The 24,577-nt window shown below is 29.4% G+C and overlaps 1 protein-coding gene across 3 annotated transcripts; it reads right to left on the bottom strand.

The window, feature by feature from the left end:
* Window positions 1-114: 114 nt before the first annotated feature.
* On the bottom strand, window positions 115-23,990 carry LOC116432046 (thyrotropin-releasing hormone-degrading ectoenzyme). 3 transcript variants are annotated; one of them, XM_076370204.1, is made up of 17 exons: window positions 23,671-23,990; window positions 13,846-14,033; window positions 12,971-13,271; window positions 12,224-12,596; window positions 11,775-11,930; window positions 10,837-11,148; window positions 8,569-8,750; window positions 8,095-8,238; window positions 7,509-7,590; window positions 7,036-7,213; window positions 6,252-6,438; window positions 5,571-5,848; window positions 4,878-5,056; window positions 3,991-4,158; window positions 2,783-2,923; window positions 1,105-1,186; window positions 115-630 (listed from the first exon to the last, which is right to left on the bottom strand). In XM_076370204.1, exons 1-17 carry the CDS (start codon window positions 23,717-23,719, stop codon window positions 463-465), a joined length of 3,168 nt encoding a protein of 1,055 aa, XP_076226319.1. In that variant the 5' UTR covers window positions 23,720-23,990; the 3' UTR covers window positions 115-462. The 3 variants fall into 3 exon arrangements, with proteins under 3 accessions (XP_076226319.1, XP_076226323.1, XP_076226321.1); XM_076370208.1 differs by having other exon boundaries at window positions 23,611-23,706; XM_076370206.1 differs by having other exon boundaries at window positions 23,574-23,704.
* Between the last annotated feature and the right edge of the window lie 587 nt (window positions 23,991-24,577).

Raw genomic sequence — 24,577 nt, 5'->3', positions numbered from 1 at the left:
AAATATTTTCGAGTATTCAACAAAGAGCACAGTATATATTTTTATGTACTGAAATGTTTACCGTTAAGTACAGCATAGTTACGGTATTAAGAAATAATAAATAAACATTTTTCAGCATACTTTAATCCTTTCAGTAGTTTAAATATTATTCATAATTATTCTGTTATGAATTATTCAATTAAGTAATATCAAGCGTTCAGAAATAAGCGAATTGTTTACCATTAATTGAAAATATCTTTCTGTCATTTAATTAACAATATTCTGAAATGTTTAACTTAATTTATCTATTTCTTATCAAAAATATTTGGTAAATATTTATTATCGGGCAAAGAAAAATATAAATGACTAAATTTACCATGATAACTAATAAAACAATATTACATCCTTAAAGTTTCCTTCTTTTAAAAAGAAAACGTGTATAACTTGATGAAATTAAAATTCTAAATGTTAATATCTTTCTACTCATGAAATCGATGTTTTATTCGAATCTTCTGGTTTCAGTAGCTTCTCAATTTGCGGTAATGAATTTTGCAACCACGATATTATAAAATTCCCATTTGCTTCGACGAGTGCTGCTGCGTATCTAGTTCCTTTCATACTTTCATAATTATTTTCTCTGAATGCTTGAAGCTGTAATAAAACAATTATTATTTAGTCATTAGGAAACTGGAAATAGTGAAAACTCGGACAGTTGATTACAAAACTGTTTGGTAAATACTTTTTCTTATATGGACCATCCAAAGATCATCTAAAAGTAAGGACTATCATAATATATAGTGATTAATAATACTATATTTTTTATATCTGTCAAACAACGATGTAAAAAAATATGTTATCGCTTTCGATTTTTAGATTAATGAAGTTTCGCCATTTATACGTATCTACTCTTTGATAGAAATCGTTAGAAAATATTATTTTACTATTGTAATAAAAGTTAGATGCTACAAAAATTTAAATATTATTGTATATTTAATTTAATATTTTCTACTAATATTAATTTCAATGTAACATAAAGCTTTAATTAATAAATGAGTGCTTTTATTATAGCTTTTATATTACTTTTGTAAGCAACTGTATGCATACTTAATTTCAATAATTTCTTACGTCCTCCAAGTCTTGTTCAGTTGTTAAGCCGTTACTCATCGACAACACGAAAGCTTTCAGCATTGAATAGGACCCAGAGAATCTAAATTAATGAAATCATGCAATTATTTCTCTTTTAATTCATGATATTTTTAGAATTTCTTAAGTAAATAAAAATGTTGAAGAAATGTAGTATCCTTTTATAATAGGTATATTAACTAACAAATGTTAGAAGAGTGTATACGAATCGATATATACCGACATATTTAAGGTATTGTATTTTCTTTATTGTTCGGATAACGATTTTGTTATGTTTATATTTTACATGTTTACGGTGTCTTGAGGTTTGTATATTTATTAAAATTATTATTATTTATTAGAAACCCAACAAGAAGTCCTTATTTTTTAAATTAAGTTTGAGAAATATTTTACGAACAGTTTGACAATATTTACAATTAAACTTAAGAACTGAGACAACAGCATAGTTTCGGCAATTATTCGCTTTCTTTTCATTCAAAGTAATATGTTCAGTTTATAATGTAAATAAATTCTGCCAAAACGTCGCATGTTGTCTTTACTGTATGTCTCCCAGAATTCAACACGATAAACTCTTCCCATGTTCCACATCTCAACGATAGTCAGGAACACATTACGTTCTGGGTGAGCTATTCGTATCCGTGACCACCCGAATTAGGCCGCAAGCCAAGACATCTGTCTCCATGATTAAATTGTATGAAATCGATTCGGTCGAAACAACAACCTCTCAAATTCCACAATTAGGTTGTCAGTTCTCCACTTGTAGTTCGATTGTTGTATTGCTAATGGTCGTACAGCACGTGTGTTTGTAACATACAGTATGTCTATACTTCAAAGTAACGAAAATATTTCATAAAATATCGATGACATACAGGAACATGTTTAATAATTTTAATAATATGTTGAACATTTGATAATATCTTCTTTAAATTACAGATTATAAGAAAACCTTTTTTCTAATTTAGAATGCGAAATAAAATCAAAATGAAGAAAAATTCAAGAAGATATTTTCACAATTGTTTCTTGTTTCTTAACATGAATGCCATGGGGGTCACCACCAACCAAATCGAATTACTACAGTTCACTCAATTAAACGAGGATTATTTGAAAATATTTCTATATTATAAACAGTGCTACCTAATGCGGTGAATGTGCAATAATAATAATGCAATTCAATCAAATGATTTAATATTATATTTTTTCATTTCGTGTATTTTGCTGTATGAAAACGTTCGACATTTAATGTTTTAATGTTATAAATATTGTTATTCAAGTAACATTGAAAAGGGTAAGTTAAAAATGTCCAAAACAGAATTTTTGTTCAAATATTTTTTTGAAATACTGAAGCTGCAAAACAAACGTTTAAGGAGTTATATGCTATCAAGATAAATTTTATGAAATATTCTGTTTGCATTTTCAACGCTTTACAAGATATTCGTGACCTTGAAACGTAGACAAATTGTATTATACATTAAAATTTTATTTTCACTTTCTGTCAGCCGATTGAACAATAACTGTGCAGGCATTAGAATATTTTTGTAATACATTGATGTAAATAACTAAGAATAATAATAAATATAAACACCAAATTTACTTTGACACAATTTGAGCCTTAATTATATGAAAGGGATAAATATTCGTAATATAACAACGAATTACTTACTTTTGCTCAATTTCTTGCCAATTAGCTCGTACAAACCGAGACGCAGCTTGTGCTGCAGCAGGATTTTGAGGGAACGATTTCAAAATTACTAAGATTTCATCTGGTTTGAATGTTTCTTCGTGAAGAATTTCGTTGAGAATACTAATATTGAAAGAAAAGAAACCATTAATAGCATTCATAATCATATATTACAACATATAATAGGGTATGTCCAGGAGAGATGGCCCACTTTTTAAAAAAACTGTTACATCATAAATATCCTTAACCAGTTAACTGCGTTTGACAAGTATACACGTCATCTTAAAGCTTGAAATCATTCTAATTCTTTCAACGATAAACTCTTTATTTTTTCAGGTGAATATGTAATTCTTCTTTGTTTTGCTTTGGTTTTTCATTAAAATATACCTAGCTGCATATGTCCTGCATTTGATAAGTAAATACACACTTCATTTATTTTTTATTAGGTTCTACAGTTAACAGGTTAGTACCTAACAAAAAGAAAATATATTTATGAAAGTACATACATATAAGAAGAATAATTAACCATTTCGTCTCGAATGGTTCTCATAGAACTACGAACATTTTAAATTATTGACTTGACTTATTTCTGAACTGTGATTGATCTAACTATTTTATTATTAATAATTTATCGAAAATAAGAGAAAATACCAATCTTATTGTACATCAACGTGTGCTCTAAGGTATAGTAACTGATGACAGAGGAATAATATGTAATTTGCATTCAAACAAATTGAATAATATTTATGTTTGCTAAATCCTATTTGAAATTTCCACCGCGAGTAAAATATACCTACAATATATCATATATGTAGATGACAACACAATCGATATGGTATCCACTTTATTTGAAACAGTTTATGTTTTGTTCAGTCGTTGCTCGGTCATTGTATTGTAAAAATGTTATAATTTCATTACTTATATTAAATAAATATCGTTTATATAAGATACTAAATATATGTTTACATTTTTTTTTAACGCTACCCCTATTACAAGTAACCGCAATAAATATTTGACAGGGTAAATGAGGTATCGTGTCATCTCACCCGGAATTACCTTACAAAGATGAATGGTTATATTTTCTCTCTGAAGAATTATATATCATATAAATTTTCTTTTATTCACTACCGTATATTCATTTGATGTATACACGTTTATGCTAATTATATGATACAAACAATGTCACTTACGCTTGTAAAATCCAAGGCGTTTGGAAGCAAGCGAATGACTTCAGTACACGTTTTCTCTCTTCCTCATCTTCGAGCATCGCTACTCTCTGTGTGAAGTAATTCCATTCCTGTCTTGCACTATAACGTGCAACGAGACAGTAAAATGTTCTCCGGATGTACGAGGGAACACTGAAAGTATTCACTCTTCTGAAACTCTTGCACAGCTCCGATGAGATTGATAAGAAGAGAAAATTAACGAATTTACGACTGTTTTATTCGAAAGGGAAACTGAATCATTAAGAAGCAATGTGATCACTTAATATTGAATAAATGCAAAAGGTTTTATAAGTTTTATTAGAGACGAATAAATTGTAATATCTTGAAAAACAATTTGTTTAATTAATTACGATAATCATCATGAATCAATTTCTTAACATTCTCTTTTGTTGAACACCAAAGAATTTACATCCCTGAATGAAGAATATACTGAATTCGAACACTTAAATTCTGATAAAACTTACACTTAAGATAGTTTCTAATAATATATTGGAGATCCATTGTTTTATAGATAATCGTTAGTGCAGAATTGAAAATAATCTTTGAAGTTAAGATTTGATATTTCTCTTGAATATCTCGACAATTAGAAATGATGAGAAAATCTTTTTCCTTATTTTGTAGTTTTAAATAATAAATTTAGTTGCACAAAAACTAGAACAAAAATTATTTGCTTGTACAGTGTATTAAATATTTGGTTTTCTTCGAAAATTTGTCATGCTAACTAATAATGACATTAATGATAAACATTTTTATTACTATTAAACAGAAGTACTTGAATAATCTGATGAATGTCACATTAAAAAAAAAATAAAAGTAACATTGAACGCAACAAGATTTATTGATAAACATACGTTTCCTGAATTTCAGTTTCATTCTTTGCATTTTCGAATATATTCCTGGTCCACTCCAAGCATTCTGTATGCTCAAACATACACGCCATTTTCATAGCGATTTTCGTGAGATGTGAACCTTCTTCAATTTTTGATCCCACCTCAGTGTATAACGGAGATATAAAATCCACCATAAATTCCTGAAAGTGAGATTTCATAAATAAGTAAAATAAAGAATTGCACAAGTTTTCCATCGACATTAGCCGTAGAAGCATCACTAACAGTATGAGTTTTGAATGACATAATGAAATGTCATCCAAGGATCCTTTCAGCAAGAATAATGACCCATACAATTGTCATCATAATATTTTATCTCTTCTATTTCATTTACTATTTTATCGACGTAAAATAATGTTGATGCTAAAAATAGTTCCATAAGATAAAGCAGTTTAGATATAATATAATTACAAATATTTACGTAATTTTTTTTACTTTTATAGAAAATTAAAAATTAAAAATTCTCAACTCACTAAATATTCCAATCTATTGTAAAATATAATTTACTTAAATTTATTACAAAATATACTATTTTCTGTAGTTTATTAAAACGTTAATACGATATTCTAATTTTATATCTTTCTTTATCTTCTACGAAAGTCACTCCAATTTTATATGCATTTTATAAATTCGAATTTTGTATATTAAAAGTCGCACCTGAAAATTAGTGAAAATTGAAGTTTCGTAGAGAAGTCTATTTAATTTGAAGGCGTGTCGCATCAACACCGTCCAAGGCAGATAATGCCTCTCCTTGATTTGCATATATTTAATAAAGTCAAAGACAGTCTCATATTTCATCGTGCCCACCGCAGCGAGGCTAAAAACATCGTCTATGAGTGATGCTCTCGTTTCTGGCGGGAATACCTCGTGATTTACTTGCAATGATGTTTTGAGTAGTATCCAATTTTTTTCGTCATAATTGACTCGATAGTAACCTGAAGAATTATAATTAATTTCCAGAATAATTATATGAGTAATTAAAAAAGTTCATATTTCCCAATTGGTAAAACAAAAAGAAAATAAAAATTCATTTCTTCCATTACAGGTTTTACAATGACAAAAATAATATTCAAGTTTTATAATATTTATAATAGTATAAGAGAATTCCACATAACTGTAATACAACATTTTTATTTTCTAACCAAAATTTGTGTTGCATCCTATGCGTTAAAGGAGCTACGTTTTAAATATCATAGAATTCAAATAAACAGAAAAATTTATTGTTTTACTATTTTATTATGAACGTTCCTATTTTCTTTTATGATTGACAAATCGTGCCATAAGAATTGAAAATAACAGATTGTTGTTAATGAAATCATTTCTAAGGTTGTGACATACCAGTTTTATTTATGTTAAAAAGAATCCAGGAGTCATTGGAGGTAACATTGTTTAAAATCAATTTTGGCTCTTGTGGGAAGAATATGTCTATAGGGTCTGACCAGTTGCCATTTTCTATAATGTACCTGAGTGGAATGTGCCAAAGTTTAGAAACATTTTCTAATGGCCTGTCTAAGGTATATTGTTCCTGAAATAAAGGATTAGATATATTCTAATACTTTACACTTTTACTTTATAAATTGGAACGTATTAAGGTATAGTGCTTATCTTGCACAACAATTATAGAATTGTAAAATTGTAGCAAAAGTAATCGATTACTAGTAAGATATAAATATTTAACGATGCAGTCCAATAACTATAATATTCATATTATAATATTTATATTATAATTATTATCCTTTGTATAAAATCTCCATGACGCATTGCTGAAAGATGGACCATTAATATTATGTTTTGAATATTATTTACTGTGTTCAGGTTACTTTGAATAATTTCAATACAATTATTAATGTTAATAAAAATATTTTTCTCTTAATTTGAAGTATCTTTGTCGGAATTTTTGTGAACAATATATATCCAACGTTTATCTTTAAAATATAAAGAAATATGCAATATTTTTTCTGCATTTATTACCATATAAATATTTGTATAAATACGTTTATCTATTATAATATAATTTGATATCTTAATGTATCCAATAAGTGGAATGATTATTTGTTTTACTATTCGTTTAGAACAAATTTTTTATTATTTGACTGATGTGTTTCTTCATTACATTATTTACCTGATATATAGTAACAGAGTCATCCTCATAATTTCTAATGACAGTAACGAGAGGATACCCGCCTTGAGAAGTCCAAGAATACATCGAATCTTCTAAGGTAACACCATACGGTAACGGAAGTTCTGATTCTTCCGCCATGACAGTTATAAAATCGGCGACATATGTAGTATTATATTTCCTAAACGAATAAAATTATATATTTCGTCGTTTTGTAAAATTGTAAATTATATTTCACAGAAACGTAGGGTGCCTTGTATTAGTATCGTATATAAGAAAGTAATTCTACGTGCAAAAGCAAATCGATAATGTAAAATTCAAGTTTTCCCTAAGAAGCGTTCTTCTAAAACCTTCATTTCTAATAAACTAGTCTTAAAGGCTGATTAATCATGATAAAATTTATAAAGTGAAATTACAATTTGCATAAATCGAATTAAAATAACGTTCATAAAATTTTTTGCATATCATGTACCCACCACCTATTCACCAATTTCTTGTAGCCATTCCTAAAGGCTGTGTCACCTATTGCACCATGCAACATGCGTATCAGACATGCACCTATAAGAAGTAATCAAAATGCAAAAGACTTTCTCTTCAGTAAACTTTTAACCAGTTATTATAATTTATTGAGTATCAAGGCCTGCAGTCGTCCATTACTAAAACTTCAAAGCAGACCTAAAGTTTTCTTAAAAATTTATCTCAATAATCATTTAGAGGCTATTTAAATGGATGAAAATTTCAGAATAATTTAAAAAAAAAATTATTTGTTTCGCAGATTAGTATAATGATACATAGAACTCTTAATTTAATTGTTTCAACCCTCGTCTTCATTTATGATATAAGAAATATTTAACATATAATTCCAAGGAAAAATGTTAAAATTCATTATAAAAATAAAAAAATGAAATTACTAGAATAGAAATTTATTATAAAATTGATTTTAAGCTTCATTCATTGAACATTATTATTTTCAACGCTTATTTTATAATTATTCTTAGAGAAAACTTTCATCCAGGTCTACTTGAATCTAAAGATAAATTGTATATCAAATTGTAGATTTACTTTTTGCATATTCGTCGCTAAGTGAATGCGACAGTCGATAATTGATGTTTTCATGTAGTGGCCTTGAGATGCTGTAACTATCAATATCCATGACTTGCATCTGCACATCGGTGACGAACGAATTGCTCAAATTCAATGACAAATCTATCTGAAAATGAAATTTTATCAAATCGGTTTACTACGTTCTTATTTGTCTCATTCACTTGTACAATTTGAATAGTAATCATCTGATACACACATTAAACAGCAATATTTTGGAAAATAAAGTATAATTAATTTGTATTGTACATAGTAACTATATAATTTATTCTTTATTAATTTAAAGTAATTGCGTGGAGTAATAGATGAATAACAATAGATGAAACCAGAGAATACATTATTCAAAATTTCAAAAACAAATGCTACTTTATTAAATAGAATGCTCAATATTGTGAATTCAACAGATACAAATAAGTCAAGAATGAATTTAATCACTTGCCTTTGGAGTAACTGCGTGTTGAAAATAAAGCAACGAACCCTCGAACAGCCACGAATCCGTTCGATTAACATTCATAAATTCGTCGAGCAATTGTTGCCCGTACAAATTCACCAGAGATCTTAGAGCAGTGTCTTTACTGACCACTGGCGATGTTTCGAAGGTGAAGAATATCGACTTCCTTAAAAATTAATGAAGTACCAAAAATGTTAAATGCTGTCACTACAATGGAGTTAGAAATTGCAAGTTGTAATAAAAACATAATTTGTTCATGACATCTCTTTATCAGCCCTTCCCCTTTTATATTACAGTTTCGTCTGTACAATGTTGTCCGTTCTTAACACGTTGATTGCCGCGCTAAATTCGTGTTATTTTCCATTCAGGCCACATGGACAACCAGTAGATCGTGTGACTACGTTTCTGAAATATGTGTTATAATATTTACGACTACAAAAATAATAATAATTTTATTATTATTATAAACATTCATTTCATTATTTCCTGCCAAGATCTTTCAAAATGCGATTTTTTCAGAACGAATTTTGTACACAACTTATGACTTGAAAGTCGTTTATGTTTTATAATTGAATGCTATAATCTTTGACCCTTTGAATGTCAAGAGGCGACATAGCGCTCGTTTCAGATCAGTTACAATGAAATAGAAAAAAAAATTTCTTTTATGACACTGAAATAATATGTAATATCTAATATGTTATAAGTACTATGTAAAAATTTCTGAAGGAATACTTAAAAATTTACTATGATACAAAGTATTTGTCACCCCACTGCAAAAACACATAAAAACTGCTGGCTTTTGTAGTATATCTATGGAAAAAATCTCTAGTAAAGCTTTAAGACGGACAGTACTATATCAACCCCTTGCCCTATGATTTATTTTTCAATTGTGACAGATACAACAACTTTATCAGTAATAATTTATTGAAAAAGAAGACAAATTCTATGCATATTCTATATCTATGTTTGCCGTAAAATATGATAATTGATAACAAAAGAATAATATTTAATTTGTATTCAAAGGGATTGGGTAACATTTATATTTGTCAAATTCCATTTACAATCTTCACAACGAGTCTCACACGTTATTGTAAGGTAAGGGGTTAAGATGAACTAATAATAAACTTTTCGTCACCTACTCAGTTCTTTGCAAAAATCTTATCAAAACTGGGAAACGCTTTTTTACGACTCGAAAATTAAAAAATTTTTTCTCTTACCAAAAGTCATTGTTTCGGGGGGTCAATTTTGCGACAGAAGCGGTAAACGTAAATCACGCTCTTTTATAGTGCCTTTCTGTAGGGAGGCAGCCTGATTGAAATTGGGGGTGGTTTCGGATGAAACGCTGCACCCGGCTCTGAAGGAAGTTACTGGAAGTGGCCGGGCCAAGGTCTAATCAGCTTTGGGAAAGTAACGATCGCTTTTGGAGCGATTAAATCTTTGCCAAGCTAAGAGCTTCTAACACCTACACCGCTTGTAAAACAAAACAACGTAAGTCACAGTTTCCGGAAAATTGAGTTTGTACTTTCTTTGAGACCTGCAAAGTAGAATATGTGTTTTCGAAACAAAACATATTAACCCTGTTTCCGCTCTTTCTTAATCTGATCACGTCTTCACTTGTTCAACCCGAGTTGATCGTTTAATACCTTTTTATTTAGTCGCGTTCAAATTTACTTAATATTATATTTCTTTTAATTATTGCTTTTTATTACTATTCTATAATTGTTATTTAATTATATTTCAAATACATAGATAAATTGGAAACCGTAACAGTGTTACTATGAATACTAAAATCTCTGATGTTATTAAGTTATAAAGTTTGTATCGCATAATTCACTAATTGCATAGAATAGAAAGTCACAATAATTAAATACATAATTGAAAAATGAAGTTAGAACAAACCTATCCCGAATCACGATGATAATTATTATTTAGCTTTACAAAAATGGTTACGAAGGAAAAAACATTCGAAAACGTTTTACTGATTTTTAATTAACGTAAAATGAAATACGAATTTTTAATTTTTAATTAGGTTGAGTTTTTATCATATTGTCGCGATGAAGATTGGGCTCGGAACCTCATATTCGCATTAGTATCATTTAAATGGATCCACAATTCGGAATAATAATAGTTTTATAATAATAGAAAAAATAACAGTTACCAACATTAAAAAGTAAATTAAATAAAAATAAATAAAATACAAAATTTTTGGTAATTGATGTAGGGGAACCAATAGAAGAATTAATAAGTCTTACTTCATTGCAATTAGTCCCGGACCGGCAATGCTCTCGTCGATCCCCGGTGGCAGAGAGACTAGATCCAACTTAGGCAGGGCATAAGGTATCGGGAACACGTCAATCAGGTTAATGACAGCCGGCTCGAGTTTATCGAAGAGGTAAATCCCTTGCGAGTGTCTCCTCGAATTGCTCCAGAACGTTGCAACTACTTTGGTGTCTGTTATGAATGTCGCCCCCATATTCTGAATGTGACCCATCACAAATGCTAAATTGTGAGGCGACAATGGCAGCGATTCGTCGAACGTGTCCATCACCATTGTCGAAATATCGCTTCAAGTACAAACATTCTAATGGTTAAACTTATACGTAAATACTTATTAATTGGATTAATGAAAAATAATTGCATAATACTGTGAAAATGTAGATTTTGAAAAAAAGATGTTGAAATTATTAATTGTAACGTATAGTTATGTGTATTATATCGTGTAAATTAATACTTTTCGTACCATTGAAGTTCAATAGCAATTAATACAATTACTTATATCATAATCTATGTCAAAATAATTTTTTTAAAGAAACTTTCAAGAAGTCTTTAAATTAGAAATGGAAAAGAATGTTTGATATCATGGATTATTTGAACTGTTTTAATATTTGTGTTTCAAAAATGACACGGGGAGAATTTCATCTTTCTCGAAACAAAGGGAAAGCTGCTTTTTGATTGCTAGTTTCACTTAAGTTCAAGTTTTAAGTATTCCTAAAATACATTTTTGTATCTTTGAAAATATTTAAACTGTAATTTCAATAAGGAAATGTAGAGGAGGGTATTTTTATATATTACTTACGTAAATGTGAAAATAATTTCATTTGTACAATTTTTAGAATCTCAAGGACACAAATTTTTAATTTGGTATACTTTTATAATCTATTTATATAGACACCTGTCGTAAATGACTTACGTATCTCTCAGAGTTCTTAAAGGCATATTCGAGAGGACGTTCAGTTCTTTCGGATGCACCACTGATACAGAGAAAACAACCTTCTGATCGCTGTCATCAAAAACTGGCAAAAGATATTTGGCCCCGAAACGTCTTAACTTGGTTCCCATCAACCATCTAAAATAAAGAAACCGTTAACAAATCGAGTTTACAAAATTCTCTTACAATTTAAAATGAAAATTATTCTAAATATATTTTTTATTATTTAGCATGTATGAAATTATTAGGAAATGAAAATTAATTGAAAAATCAATTTATGAAATATGAAGCAAGAATGTTGAAGAAAAAGCAGAATATTTCTGACAATTTATTATATAAGTGTAATTAAACAGTAGTATAAGAAAAAAAAAAATAGTAGAAGATCAAAGAGTATAGTTTTAACAAGTTAGTATTAGTAGTACAATGCTTACTGTTCCTCTTCACTGTAATTTGCGATAAAGAACGCACTCTCATCAATCAAGACTTGATAATCAATTTTCAACGAATAAATTCCTTCTTGAATTGGCGTCTCCAAGGAAATTCTATGTATATCTTTATTGTCGTCTGTCGAGTATTGTGCAATCTTTATATCCGACGTAGAAACATCTGATACATCGGGTTGTATTTTTATAATATCAGTTTCGTTTGTATTCACTTTGTCGCTTATTAGTGAAGGTATCGCGGGTTCCTCAACGAACGATAAATTTTCTGACGATTGTTTTGCATTTTCTTCGTACAAAACGGTTTCGTTTCCCATTAGTGTTAAAGTAACGTCGTTCTCAGCGGAATATATGGTGCGTGTAACTATGAACAGCATAAGTTGTACACAAATAAATAATGTCAATGTCTAAAATAAACAGAAGGTATTGAAATAATTGAATTAATTTTTTAACATAATTATTTACATATTTCTGCCAAGTCCCATATACAATAATTACATTAAATTATATTACAGTTTACGCTGCAGTTAATTTTAAACAAATATTTACCGTGTAAATACATAGTATTTATAAAATAATTGGTAACTGTTTTAATTAATTTAATTTAGAATTTAATAATTTAACTGATTATATTATAACATTATAACGTGGTAACCGTATAACGTTATATAAATCGAAATAATAATTGCCGTGGATTTTGTGTCATTCCGATATACTCATAGTTATATTTTTCGTTACCTTTCCTCTTTCGTTTCTTCTTCAATCGCGTTTTATCGTCTCCATGCTCCAGCGACGACAATTTATAGCCAGTTACCGTGATGTTCTTCGCGTTTAAGGACAGTTCAGTTAAACCAGCCCTGTCGTTTACTCGAAACTCGATAACTACGGAACCCTTCAGCCATGACACGCTGTTTATGTTAATCATTGGCATTAGTTGAAGACGATACTTCAAGGGATGAATGAAAGGTGAGGCCAGAGTCTCTGGAATACTATCCGTGCTCTCGATTTCGTCATTAAACAAATCTATGGTATCGTAAGGCTGCAATAATAATTATAATTGAACGTGTAAGTTTTAGTTAAATTAGCGGTATAGTAAATCAATATGTAATATATTCGAGTTGATTCTTTTGTACCACATATCTGCTACTTTAGCCTAAATACTAATACAGTGAAATTGTATATAATTCAATTTGTCTTAATTTTAATGTGGAATAGTTTAGGAAAGAAATACCATTCAAGGACTATACATTTACAATTCTTTTAATAATTCTATTGACCTGCTAAATATTTTATCATTAGAAAGTGTGCATTTACACCAAATTCTTATAGAATAGATAATATCCTCAATGGACAATTGATATTTTTCGTAAAATTAATAGAAAAGAACGCTCATCAATATTCAATGATATTTACAAGACTTAATAAATATTCCAATTGTGTAATTACTCAATATTATTATTAACATTAAGATAAAGAATAAAAATGTTAATAATTTTATATATCATCTTATGAACGGAATCATATCACAATTTGACGCCAAATGGCGTCATCCGTAGATAAGGTGTTAATTATGAATTTTTGAAACATTTCTAAAAATTTCACCTTGTACTTACTTTCTTCTTTGGTAGGGAGTTTATGTACCATCCAAGGAATCCCGCAGCAACGACGCCGATTATGAACACTACTATAATTGCAGCTATCTTTGTATACGATAGAAACCAACCATCGTCTCTTTTGTATTCAATGTCATCGCAGGTCATAAACTCCACTGGACCGCCACTGAACTGTGGCATCGTAACTGCTGCAAAAACCAATCGAAAAATTTCATTTACATATACTTTCCATTAACCTATTCCCTACCAGCATTCCATTCGATAATTACACTGTGGAACAAATTTTAACCTATTTTGCTTTTTACAATAACCACTAAGTCATTCTTATAGAGTTCCTTACCCTAAATACGAATCCGAAAACCAAATTGCTGGGTCACGTCCAGTTTTCGAAAAACTGGGTTTTTGTGAAAACGGTCGAATTTTTCAGAAAACCATGTGTTACGTGAAAACTAAAAACGATAAATAGTCAAAGATAGATAGATTACAAAGTACGCGCATCTACCCTTTTTTAAACTCTGATCATTATTTACAAACATTTAATGATACGCAAAATTCAACTTTTTTATAGCTACGTGTTCGGGCGAGTCTCCTCTATTTTCTGTGACAAATTTTGACTATCTATCATTTTTAGTTTTCACGTAACACTTGGTTTTCTGAAAAATTCGACCGGTTTTACAAAAGCCCAGTTTTTTCGAAAACTGGACGTGACCCAGCAATTTGGTTTTAGGAATTCGTATTTAGGGTAAGGAACTCTATAAGAATGACTAGTGGTTATTGTAAAAAGCAAAATAGGTTAAAATTTGTTCCACAGTGTTATGTGCTAGGACTGTTGTAACAGTCTTCACAGTTACAATATTTTATTAAGCTTCAAGTATATAGGTAAATTTAATCTTTAAGCATGGAAGTATGATAATATACCGAATAATGTTAAATATTCTCGTTTGTAGCAACTAACAAAAACAAATCTATGATATTTGTTTCTTTCCACTTATATAAATATCTCTAAATAGCAATAGTATCAATTATATTTACAAAGAAAATTTCACTGATGTCAAAATTCACGTTATTTTATATAGAGGTCTGTGACACGAACGTCCATAGATAAAAGTTAAATAAAACATATGATCTTTACAAAGTACAAATAATATTCAAGGAAACAAATCGCTGCTACTTTCTGCACACTTATTTAATATTATAATATATTATTAATATTTTATTCTTATTATCATTATTGTTACAATTATTATTAATATTTTATTCTTATTATCATTGTTATTACAATTATTATTAACATTTTATTTCTTGAAAACGAAGGTAGTTCGTGTTACACGTAAGTGCCGCAGATTATACCATGCGTTACAATATTGGATGAAAGCACCCGTAAAAATTTATTCTCCTCTGTGCAAAATATAAAATATTGATCGTCACAAATATGTAACATTGATTGTTAACTGGTTAACGATATTGAAGGAAGAAGAAAAAGTAATTGAAGAAAATTGTTATATAGTGTATCCTTCAGAAACCTAACGATTCCTACCATACGCAAGTAAAGCAAAGAATACTATTTTACACAATGCAACATCTTACGTAACATTATTACATTTAATTTCGATGTTCTTTCAAACTCCTTTTCAAAAGTACATTTCAAAGTGTCCTTCTGAAATGTTCTTCTCGACGTTTCCATTCGAAGCGTTCTTTTTAACATTTTCGTTTTAAACGTTCTTTTAAATAGGGTCTCTGTTTCAGTTTAATTATCACCAACGTTAATGAAATGATTATAATCGTGAGTTCTTTTAATTTTAAGTGGAGGGAAAAAATATTACGACCGTGAACTTATTTTCGTGTTGTCAGTATTGTATATTTTGTGTTTTGATAAGTGACAGTATTGTTAGTAGAATCTACGTTTCAGGATTTAATCACAGGTGTTATCTTAAGTGTCACCTCAGTATTTACCAATGTTATTTATTTCAAGTACGAGTACGTGGATATCAGGTAAACTTTTAAAGTCGATATTGACAATAATACAAGATTTTTAATATTATATATTACATATTACACAATAATGATAATTTTATGTAATTTTGCATAAAAACTGTTTTGCATAATAACAGCTGATAGTTTAGGGTTAATAAAAATGGAGCGTTACACGATAGAACAACGTATTAAACAGCAACAAGTGGATGCCGATTTTTCGAACAAAATCATTTTCAGCGATGAAGCACATTTTCACCTTGATGGCTTTGTTAATCGTCAAAATTGCCGCATTTGGGGTTTAGAGGACCCACATGTGATTGTCGAAAGACAAATGCATCCTCAACGTGTTACTGTTTGGTGCGGATTTTGGTCTGGAGGCATCATTGGACCATACTTTTTCGAAAATGAAGCTGGTCAAGCAGTGAATGTTACTGGTACTCGATATCGCGTCATGATAACACAGTTCTTTCTGCCTAAATTGAATGATATTGATGTGGACGACATGTGGTTTTAACAAGACGGTGCCACATGCTATACAGCCCGAAAAACAATTCAATTACTGCATGAGACATTTCCTGCCCGTGTACTCTCTCGTTTCGGTGATAAGAATTGCCCCCCTAGATTGTGTGATTTAACACCATTGGATTTATTTTTATGGGGTTATTTGAAGTCAAAGGTCTATGCCAACAAGCCCGCAAGCATGCGTGCATTGAAGGAGAAAATTGAACGCTGCATCAACGAAATTCAGCCACATTTACGCAAAATGGTCATGGAAAATTTCGACAAAAGAGTGCGTATGTGCCAGCAAAGCCGTGGAGGCCATTTGCCCTGTGTGTTATTCCATACATAACCCTATCCTGTGTACTTTACGATTCAATAAAAACATAACAATTTAAAGAAAAAAACTGCTTTTATTTCATTCAAATCTTGCCTAAATTTTGGGACACTCTTTACGTGAACCTGTCCGATGGAAATTGAAAACCGTACTTCAAGTGAAATTTGCATTTAAGCCAAAATGGTCGTCGAGAAAAATGTGAATAAATTACCATAACTGCATAAATGATACATGCGCCTGTACAACCAGGAGAAAATTTAAGTTGGCAGGTAGTGTAAATGCGTATCGTACAATTCTAATCGAGAAAACTTTATTCATGATACTCCAGATTTTATAGAAACTGAATATTACAATGGCATTATACTACAGAACTTGCTGATTGTTGCTTTCAATCATTTTAACTTATCTCTTACTAGTTTTTAATAAACTATCTGTTAATGCCTTGAATTTTTTGCCTTTAAAGGTATATAATAAGAGTTAATGATAATAGTAGTATTCGTATTTCATTATAACGCTTATTTAATCGAACTTTAGCTTTTGAATATCAGATATAATTGTGTAAACAAAAAATACATTGATCGGCATGAAAAAGGTTGCAATACATTAGTCTTGACTTACTCTACGTAGACACAAAGTTTTATAATTTTTTGTATTTATAGGTTCAATACCTTCCCTTATCAGTTTTCTTAGTAGTCAGAAGCAACTGAGATACATAATTGTGGAGGAATTGTAGGTAAATAACACGGGGACTCCGCAAATTTATTCCTCAACACAAGTTCACTAAGTACCTTAGCGATATGTGTACGGATTGGTAAAAGCGAGTTGCCTCGTTAGTGTCGGAGTTCAAGATCGACTGATTTTCCTCAGTCGATCCTCTTCGAAGAAAAAGTCATAGGAAAAGGAGAAAGAATCGAAAAATTCCAACGAAAGGTAACAAATATCGAAATATGTTCATAAAAATGAACACCATTATTAATTTTTTACGGTTTTTATGCCGCATTTCAATGTTTCTTCACATTCTCAAAGAATCGTGGAAATTCTCGAGTTTGTAATGGATACTGCAAACGTATTCACGGAATGCGATTTCACATGGTCTTGCGTGCATCGTTTGTGTCAACTGTTGATTGTAGTGTCGAGTACTGCAAGCATGTTTACAAATGGGACGCAATCACTTTTAATGACCTCTTTAGAAGTATAAACAGATATGACACTGTTTGTTAATGAACATGCAATAAATTATTATATACATTGCAAAAATGTATCAACTTGTACTGTTACTGGATTCACCTCAGACATGTGTAAGTTTTGTAATTATTTAATGATTATATTGAGAAACTTTTTACATTTGAGTAACACTGAATAATAATGGTCTAACTCTTATGTCTGGGTTCTCAAAAAGTAAAGCTATTGTGAAATGTTCTTCGATTAATTCAATTCTAATATAACAATTAATAATGATTAATATTATTAATAGCATTATATCAATATCTAATTAATCCAAGAATATCTACTGCATATTAATATTTACAATGAATAATAATTAATATTACCAATAACATAACAATATTAATATTCAATTAATCCAAGACTATTACACAAAAACTCTTTTCGGGAACTGAAAAACAGAATTTAAACTCTTATTTTGGGCCACTCGTTTAACGTTAAACGCACCTGCACTTTATACAATACACATTCCTACAATAACCGGTCAAATGACCGGTTATGAAATAAAGGTCATATTTTTCCGACAGGAATACAGGTAATTGTCAATTTAATATAGGAAACAACGCATAAAGCAACCATTAGACGATATAAAAGAATTATAAATTTTAATTCTTTTAACGACAACCAAGAAGAATGTACACTTCGTAATTTAGATATATCACGTCATTCGATCGGTGGATACGTTTAGTGTTAAAAATGATTGAAAAATGTGTTTACTTCGATATCAAATTTACTTAAATTTTTCAATAATCGTATGTAAATATATGTATACTTGTATTCAGTTAATCTGATTATTAATTACTTGCTCTAGAAAGACGTGCTACGCACGTCATGATATTTTTGTTCCAAAATTGCCAACGACATATTATATACGTCGATGGTTTTATTGGATTACATATTCAAGATCATTTTGAATTCTATCACTTTGTACAAAATTATTAACATATTGTTGACTGGTCACGAGTTAACTCGTATTTTCTTGCCCAAACGTTGTTAACCGATCGTTGTTTCAATTTTTGAAACGCAGGGTGATATAAAATATTGCAGGAGCTAAGTATTCAAAGTTATATAAAAGATATGTCCAAAGATTAATTTCAATTCAATATGTATAAATAAAATGTATTGAAGTTTATGTAGATTGCTTCACTTTCATACTGAATTACGAAATAATAACTGGTGACACGGTAATAGCTTATGTGTAAAATTGCCGATCAACAATGCGTTAATGAACAAAATTAGTCTACACATCTGTATATTATAGGCGAAGATAAAATTTTTCACTTATTTCTTTGTAGCAAAGATAATAAGGAACAATTATTAATTATTTGCTATCACAATTCTTACATTATACTGTTATCTAGTTATTTACGCTATTGAGCACTTATATTCGACGTCAGTTGTCTTATGAATTATAATTGTTTTCAAATTATAACCGGAATTTCGAAGCTCCGGTCATCAGAAAATTTAGAAATAATACCTCCGGTTACATGAAACGATATCATCGTGAGTCACCTTGTCATAATCACATTTACATTTGAACCGAACATAACGTGAAATCGCTAAAAATGATTTCCCGGTGTACACGTTCGTAAATACGTTCAAGAAACAACTGTTCAAGGTCTTTCCTATGCACGCTGCGGCACTTAACTTTGCTATTGGCATGATCATTTATAGAATCAACGAAACTTTACTCGCTAGATTTTTATATACGTTGAAAAAATGTATCAACTTGTACTGTTATTGAATTTACACGAGACACGTATAAGTTTCTTAATTATTTAATGCTTATATCGAGAAACTTTTTATATTTTATGAACTCTGAATTATAGAAGACGAAGAAATATTCCTAGAGTAATTAAATTGTAACATTACAATTAATATAATACATTTCTACACACATTCATTGGATAGCAAAAATTTGGATCGTACAATCCTATAAAAAAGCATATTATAAGTCAATAATCGAACAAATTATTAAACATATTCTTGTATATCCAGTACAAGAGTACTCATAATTCTCCTTTTCTCTTAATTCAATAATAAAAATAATTTAAAGAATAATTACTATAATAAATAATCATAATTTTAAAGAATAAATTGAGAATAATTGTTGCATTTTAAAAATATAAAAATAAATAAATTGAACATATTATAAACAAATGGAGTCAATATGTTATTGAAGAGTTCACGGAGGTTTCATTGAATTATGCAAACGTCACCGGAACACACTATTCAAAATTCAGAGTTTCGTGTGAATTTGAATTGTTTTACCTAAACATGTTTCAGCATTGATAACGCACGCAAAGTAAGCGAAGGTTACTACGCTTACGATGCCTCACGGGATTACGCACACGAATTCTACGTGCTGTTCTCTGCGGTAAAATAAACTACGAGAGGATTATGCTGTACGTTATGTCACGTGGTGCATGATCAACGTGTAAACAAACGAAACTTAATATTATGCGCATACTCACATCATTATTGTTTAGTCGTTGCGAAGAGGAATATTGTTATAAACAAATACACTTGTAAACAATTCAATTGACAGCTTGTAAATGTTTATTTAATAAATAAACGCCAATAGTAATTTTTATATAATTACTTTCTTAAAATGATGTTAAATAGATGCTTAATGTTCCATAAAATTAAATTAAACTTTCGTCTGTTAACAGTTTGTTTAAATTCAGAATATTTGATTTATGTGAATACTTTAATATTTATTCATAGTATAATTTACAATTAAAACTGAGATTTTGGTCACCGAAATTTAATATAATATTTGCAATTATATTTTATATTTAGTTCATATGTAGAAATATGTAGAGAATTATGTATTAATGTACTCTAATTTTACGCAAATATTGTAAAGCAGTTCATTAACAACATTAAGTAATGATAACGTTACTTCATACAAAGTAATATAGCTCACTCTTCTGATATATCGAAACAACAACAAAATTCTACACTTTCTTATAAAAAGTGAGGTAAAGATTATTATAAAACAAGAGTTTGTTATCACAGAACGTGTCACGAGTACGTATGTTATTATAGAAAATGACGCGACAAAAATATTTCTCAATAATTTTGAGTAGGTACTAAAAAATGCTAAATTGCCAAATTTTATTGTTTCTTCAATCGTAAAAATCTTTAAAAGCAAAAAATAGTCTCATGCTAATTAAAAAATTATTATTACCTTTTATATAATCTTATTCGCTCATTAAATAATTTTTTTTACTTCATTATATACTCCAAATGTTATTAACGTAATAGACTTACTAAAACTTTTCCTATAAACGCTCATTATTATAGTATTCAAACACTAATATATGATACTAATTAAATAGTTATATTTATGTAGATGATGATTAAAAACTGGTTTTCAAAGAGTTATTAAGTGTTTTAAAAACATATTCAATAGCAACCATATTCACAGCTCTTATTCTTTCCAGATAAAACTTACACCTAAAATTTATTGCAACATTCTAGCAGCTGATTGCACCAGTAACGTTCATGTCAGTTTCAACTACACCACATAATGACTGTGATCGTATGTTTCCTCTCACGATTAGACCCATATGCTAACCCTTCATATACTTCGAATTTATTTAATCAAATATACAGATCATTCCTCGCAAGTCACAAACAATTTAGTTAGGTATTTCTTGTGAATTTTATTACGGTAGGAATACCAATTTATTCAGTTATTTACAAATTTTTCATTTGAGTATAACATTATCAGTCCGATAAAAATTTATTTTTAGATTCTTTTCGTTTACACCAATTTGACTAATATTGTAAACCATTAATTTAGTTTAAAATTATACATCTATATTTTTCACTGTCATATTAAATTAGAACAGTATGTAAAAGATTTTGTAACTTTGTCACTCTTCGGAATTGTAATTATTAAATATTTATCTGTTGTAATCTTTTCAGATACAATCTTAAAATATTAATTATTACGAACTAAAGAGAATTAATTTAAAGCAAATAGGAAGTAATATTAATTCTTTGTTTCTGGTGGTTTTAATCGCGTAGTGTTGTATTTATTTATTCTTTGTATTGTCACAAAGGAATGCATTATATGAAACTTTAGTAATAAAATATTATTAAACAAATCATAATTTTATGTTAGTAATTGGGTACAATAATTAACATAATCTGAAGAGATAGTAGTAATTTTCAATCGGAGAGTTTAGAATCGGTTACGTTTCAGAGACACAAGCGGCTCTAACAATTAAGCAATTACAATCGTGAAAAATAATGAGTGTACAGTATTCGCTATTCCTGATAATGTGTACGATAATATATTTAAGTTGAAATATTCAAGATTATTGAAATGATATGTTTTCAATTAATTACTTTGATTAAAATCCTGTATACAATAATTTAAGTAATAAGAACACACAATTATAAATGTGATATGCATGAACATTTAATAATAAAATAAAATAATAAACTCAACTGGTTGATATCAAACAATAGTTAATCACTTAATTAGTCATGAATTAGTATAGAAGCGCAACGTAAATAGTATAGCTATTTGAAATTTAGTTTTAATCATACGAATTAAACTGTATTTCATTTTTTCAATTACATTTTAATAATAACTTAATTCACCTATATACTTGTCACTTTTTATACATGAGCAATGAATGTTTTGAAAGTTTGAGTTTGTATATTAAACTTAAGTTTAATATCATGTATATAATACATACTATATATTTATTATGTGGTTCATAATTGTATTAATATTTCATTATTGCAAATGATGTTATTAATATTAATGTCACAAACATTGTAAGTTCTCAATAAATCTAAAATGTTTAAGATCTTAAGGTGATTGTTGAAGAAAACGTGTCAGCTTCAATACATCGCGACAAAAGTTACTTTCAAAAATGTTTGCGCGTACAACTCAGAAATATTACCACAAAATAAATTTAAACATTTTCTGACATTAGTCTGTAACTCTCAAAACGTGTTATTCGCAGCTTTATCTTTGTATTAGCATATTCTTTTATCTTATGATTGTCATTCGAAGTGCGCCATACAGTTTGCAATGACAAAATATCCGATGCTTGTTCTAAGACGTATAAATATTAATTCATACGTCGCGCCGGAAAACCACCTCGCGACATACTATTATTTTTTAAAATATTGCAGTCGTGTGATCATTTATTATAGATTAAAATATGAAGCTATACGATTTACGAACGTATATGTATATCCTCCTTTTAATTGACCAAAATCAATAGTTTAATACTAATTATTACTCCCATCAAATTAGAGAACAAGAAACAAAACTTTTTTTTTAATTTCTAAAAATGTCTTATTCCGGTTATTCCTTATAGCGTTTCATTGACCACACTCAATTTGAACTTTCTCTATATTTGAATACAGAAGGAGATCAATACATTATATACACTTTTTAACATAAGGTACGGAACAATTGTACAACTAATTAAAAATTAATTAATTAATAATAGTTTATTTGCTTTTTAGTATATAAAATATCAATATAATAGTTTATTCTTTTGTTCACTTTTATCCTTTTAACACATTTTCATAAAAACTTTCTTACATAAACTTGATTATTTTTCCATTTCATAAAATCGCGTGTAATCAATGAAAAAAAAATCCATTAAAAGAACAAATGCCACGTACGAATATGTTTTCTTATGCAAGAATACGATACCAATTTAAATGTTAATTCCTGTAATTGGGAACAATACTCAGCAATAGAAGAATCCTCTTGACACAAGCCGTTGAAAAACGAATGAATTGTTACTCACAACTTCTGCGTCCATAATCCTGCCAACTAGAAATAGATCCTCGGCTCATGTGATCAGCTTCCGGTTTCCGTCGGTCGAAAGGACGAGAATCTCGCGTGCAGCGTTTAACGCGTGAAGAAACAATTATCAGTCACCGTCGGTTGGCGAAAACAATACGAAAGACACGGCGAAGAAGAATTCGTTTTTCGAAATTGCAAGTTAAATTCGCGAACGCAGTGGCGCGCTTCGTCAGTGCAGGTGCAACACAATTAGTGGTTCTACCTGTGATGCAATAGGCGAACACTGGAATGGCTCAGCAGTCGGAATGCAGTTTGTAGCTCCCCACTTTTTTCAAACGTTGCCGCGACGTATCACCACTCTTTGTAATTGTCCGGTGTTCTTCCCTTTCCTTTCTGCACGATGCACATGGTCCAATCTGTAAGTATATACATAATTACGAATATTTTTGGTAGATATCTTATTATTGAGTTGTATTTGAATGTTTTAAATTAAATTATTCGAATACACGTCTTAGAAAATACACACAGCACACTATATTTGGAAGAACATTGATAATAGAATCGGAGACAGATAAGTTTGACGAAGAACCAGGAGTTTCATAAGTGTTTCATTGATAGTTAAGCAGAACTCTTTATTTTGACCACTATTTTTGATCACGATTCCGAGGATTTTTGGAAAAATGAAAACAGATTCTGAAATGTTTACTTGTACATTGTATTATCTAATGTCTGTGCTTTAATGTGAGACTTTTTTATATAAATAATATAGAGTTCAATTAAAATAGGTGACATTAAAGTTGATTTAAAACTGAAATGGAATTGCAAAAGTCGAACGTTATTTTCATTAATATGTCTACAGTTGTAGATATAAGAATGGTTTCATTATAAGCAATTAATTCTATACATAT

This window comes from Nomia melanderi, chromosome 1 (assembly GCF_051020985.1).
Source record: "Nomia melanderi isolate GNS246 chromosome 1, iyNomMela1, whole genome shotgun sequence".
Lineage (NCBI taxonomy): Eukaryota > Metazoa > Arthropoda > Insecta > Hymenoptera > Halictidae > Nomia > Nomia melanderi.
This window is presented reverse-complemented; position numbering and strand designations above follow the sequence as displayed.

Bases quoted from the DNA above. Each gene is read 5' to 3' on its own strand.
- LOC116432046 (XM_076370204.1), bottom strand. From the start codon at position 23,719: ATGAGCCGAGGATCTATTTCTAGTTGGCAGGATTATGGACGCAGAAGT. The intron at 8,239-8,568 runs GTGATTAAATTC...ATTTTCAGATAG, and splicing joins CGCAGTTACTCCAAAGGCAA to ATTTGTCATTGAATTTGAGC. The intron at 7,214-7,508 runs GTGGGTACATGA...TTATTCGTTTAG, and splicing joins AAGAAATTGGTGAATAGGTG to GAAATATAATACTACATATG.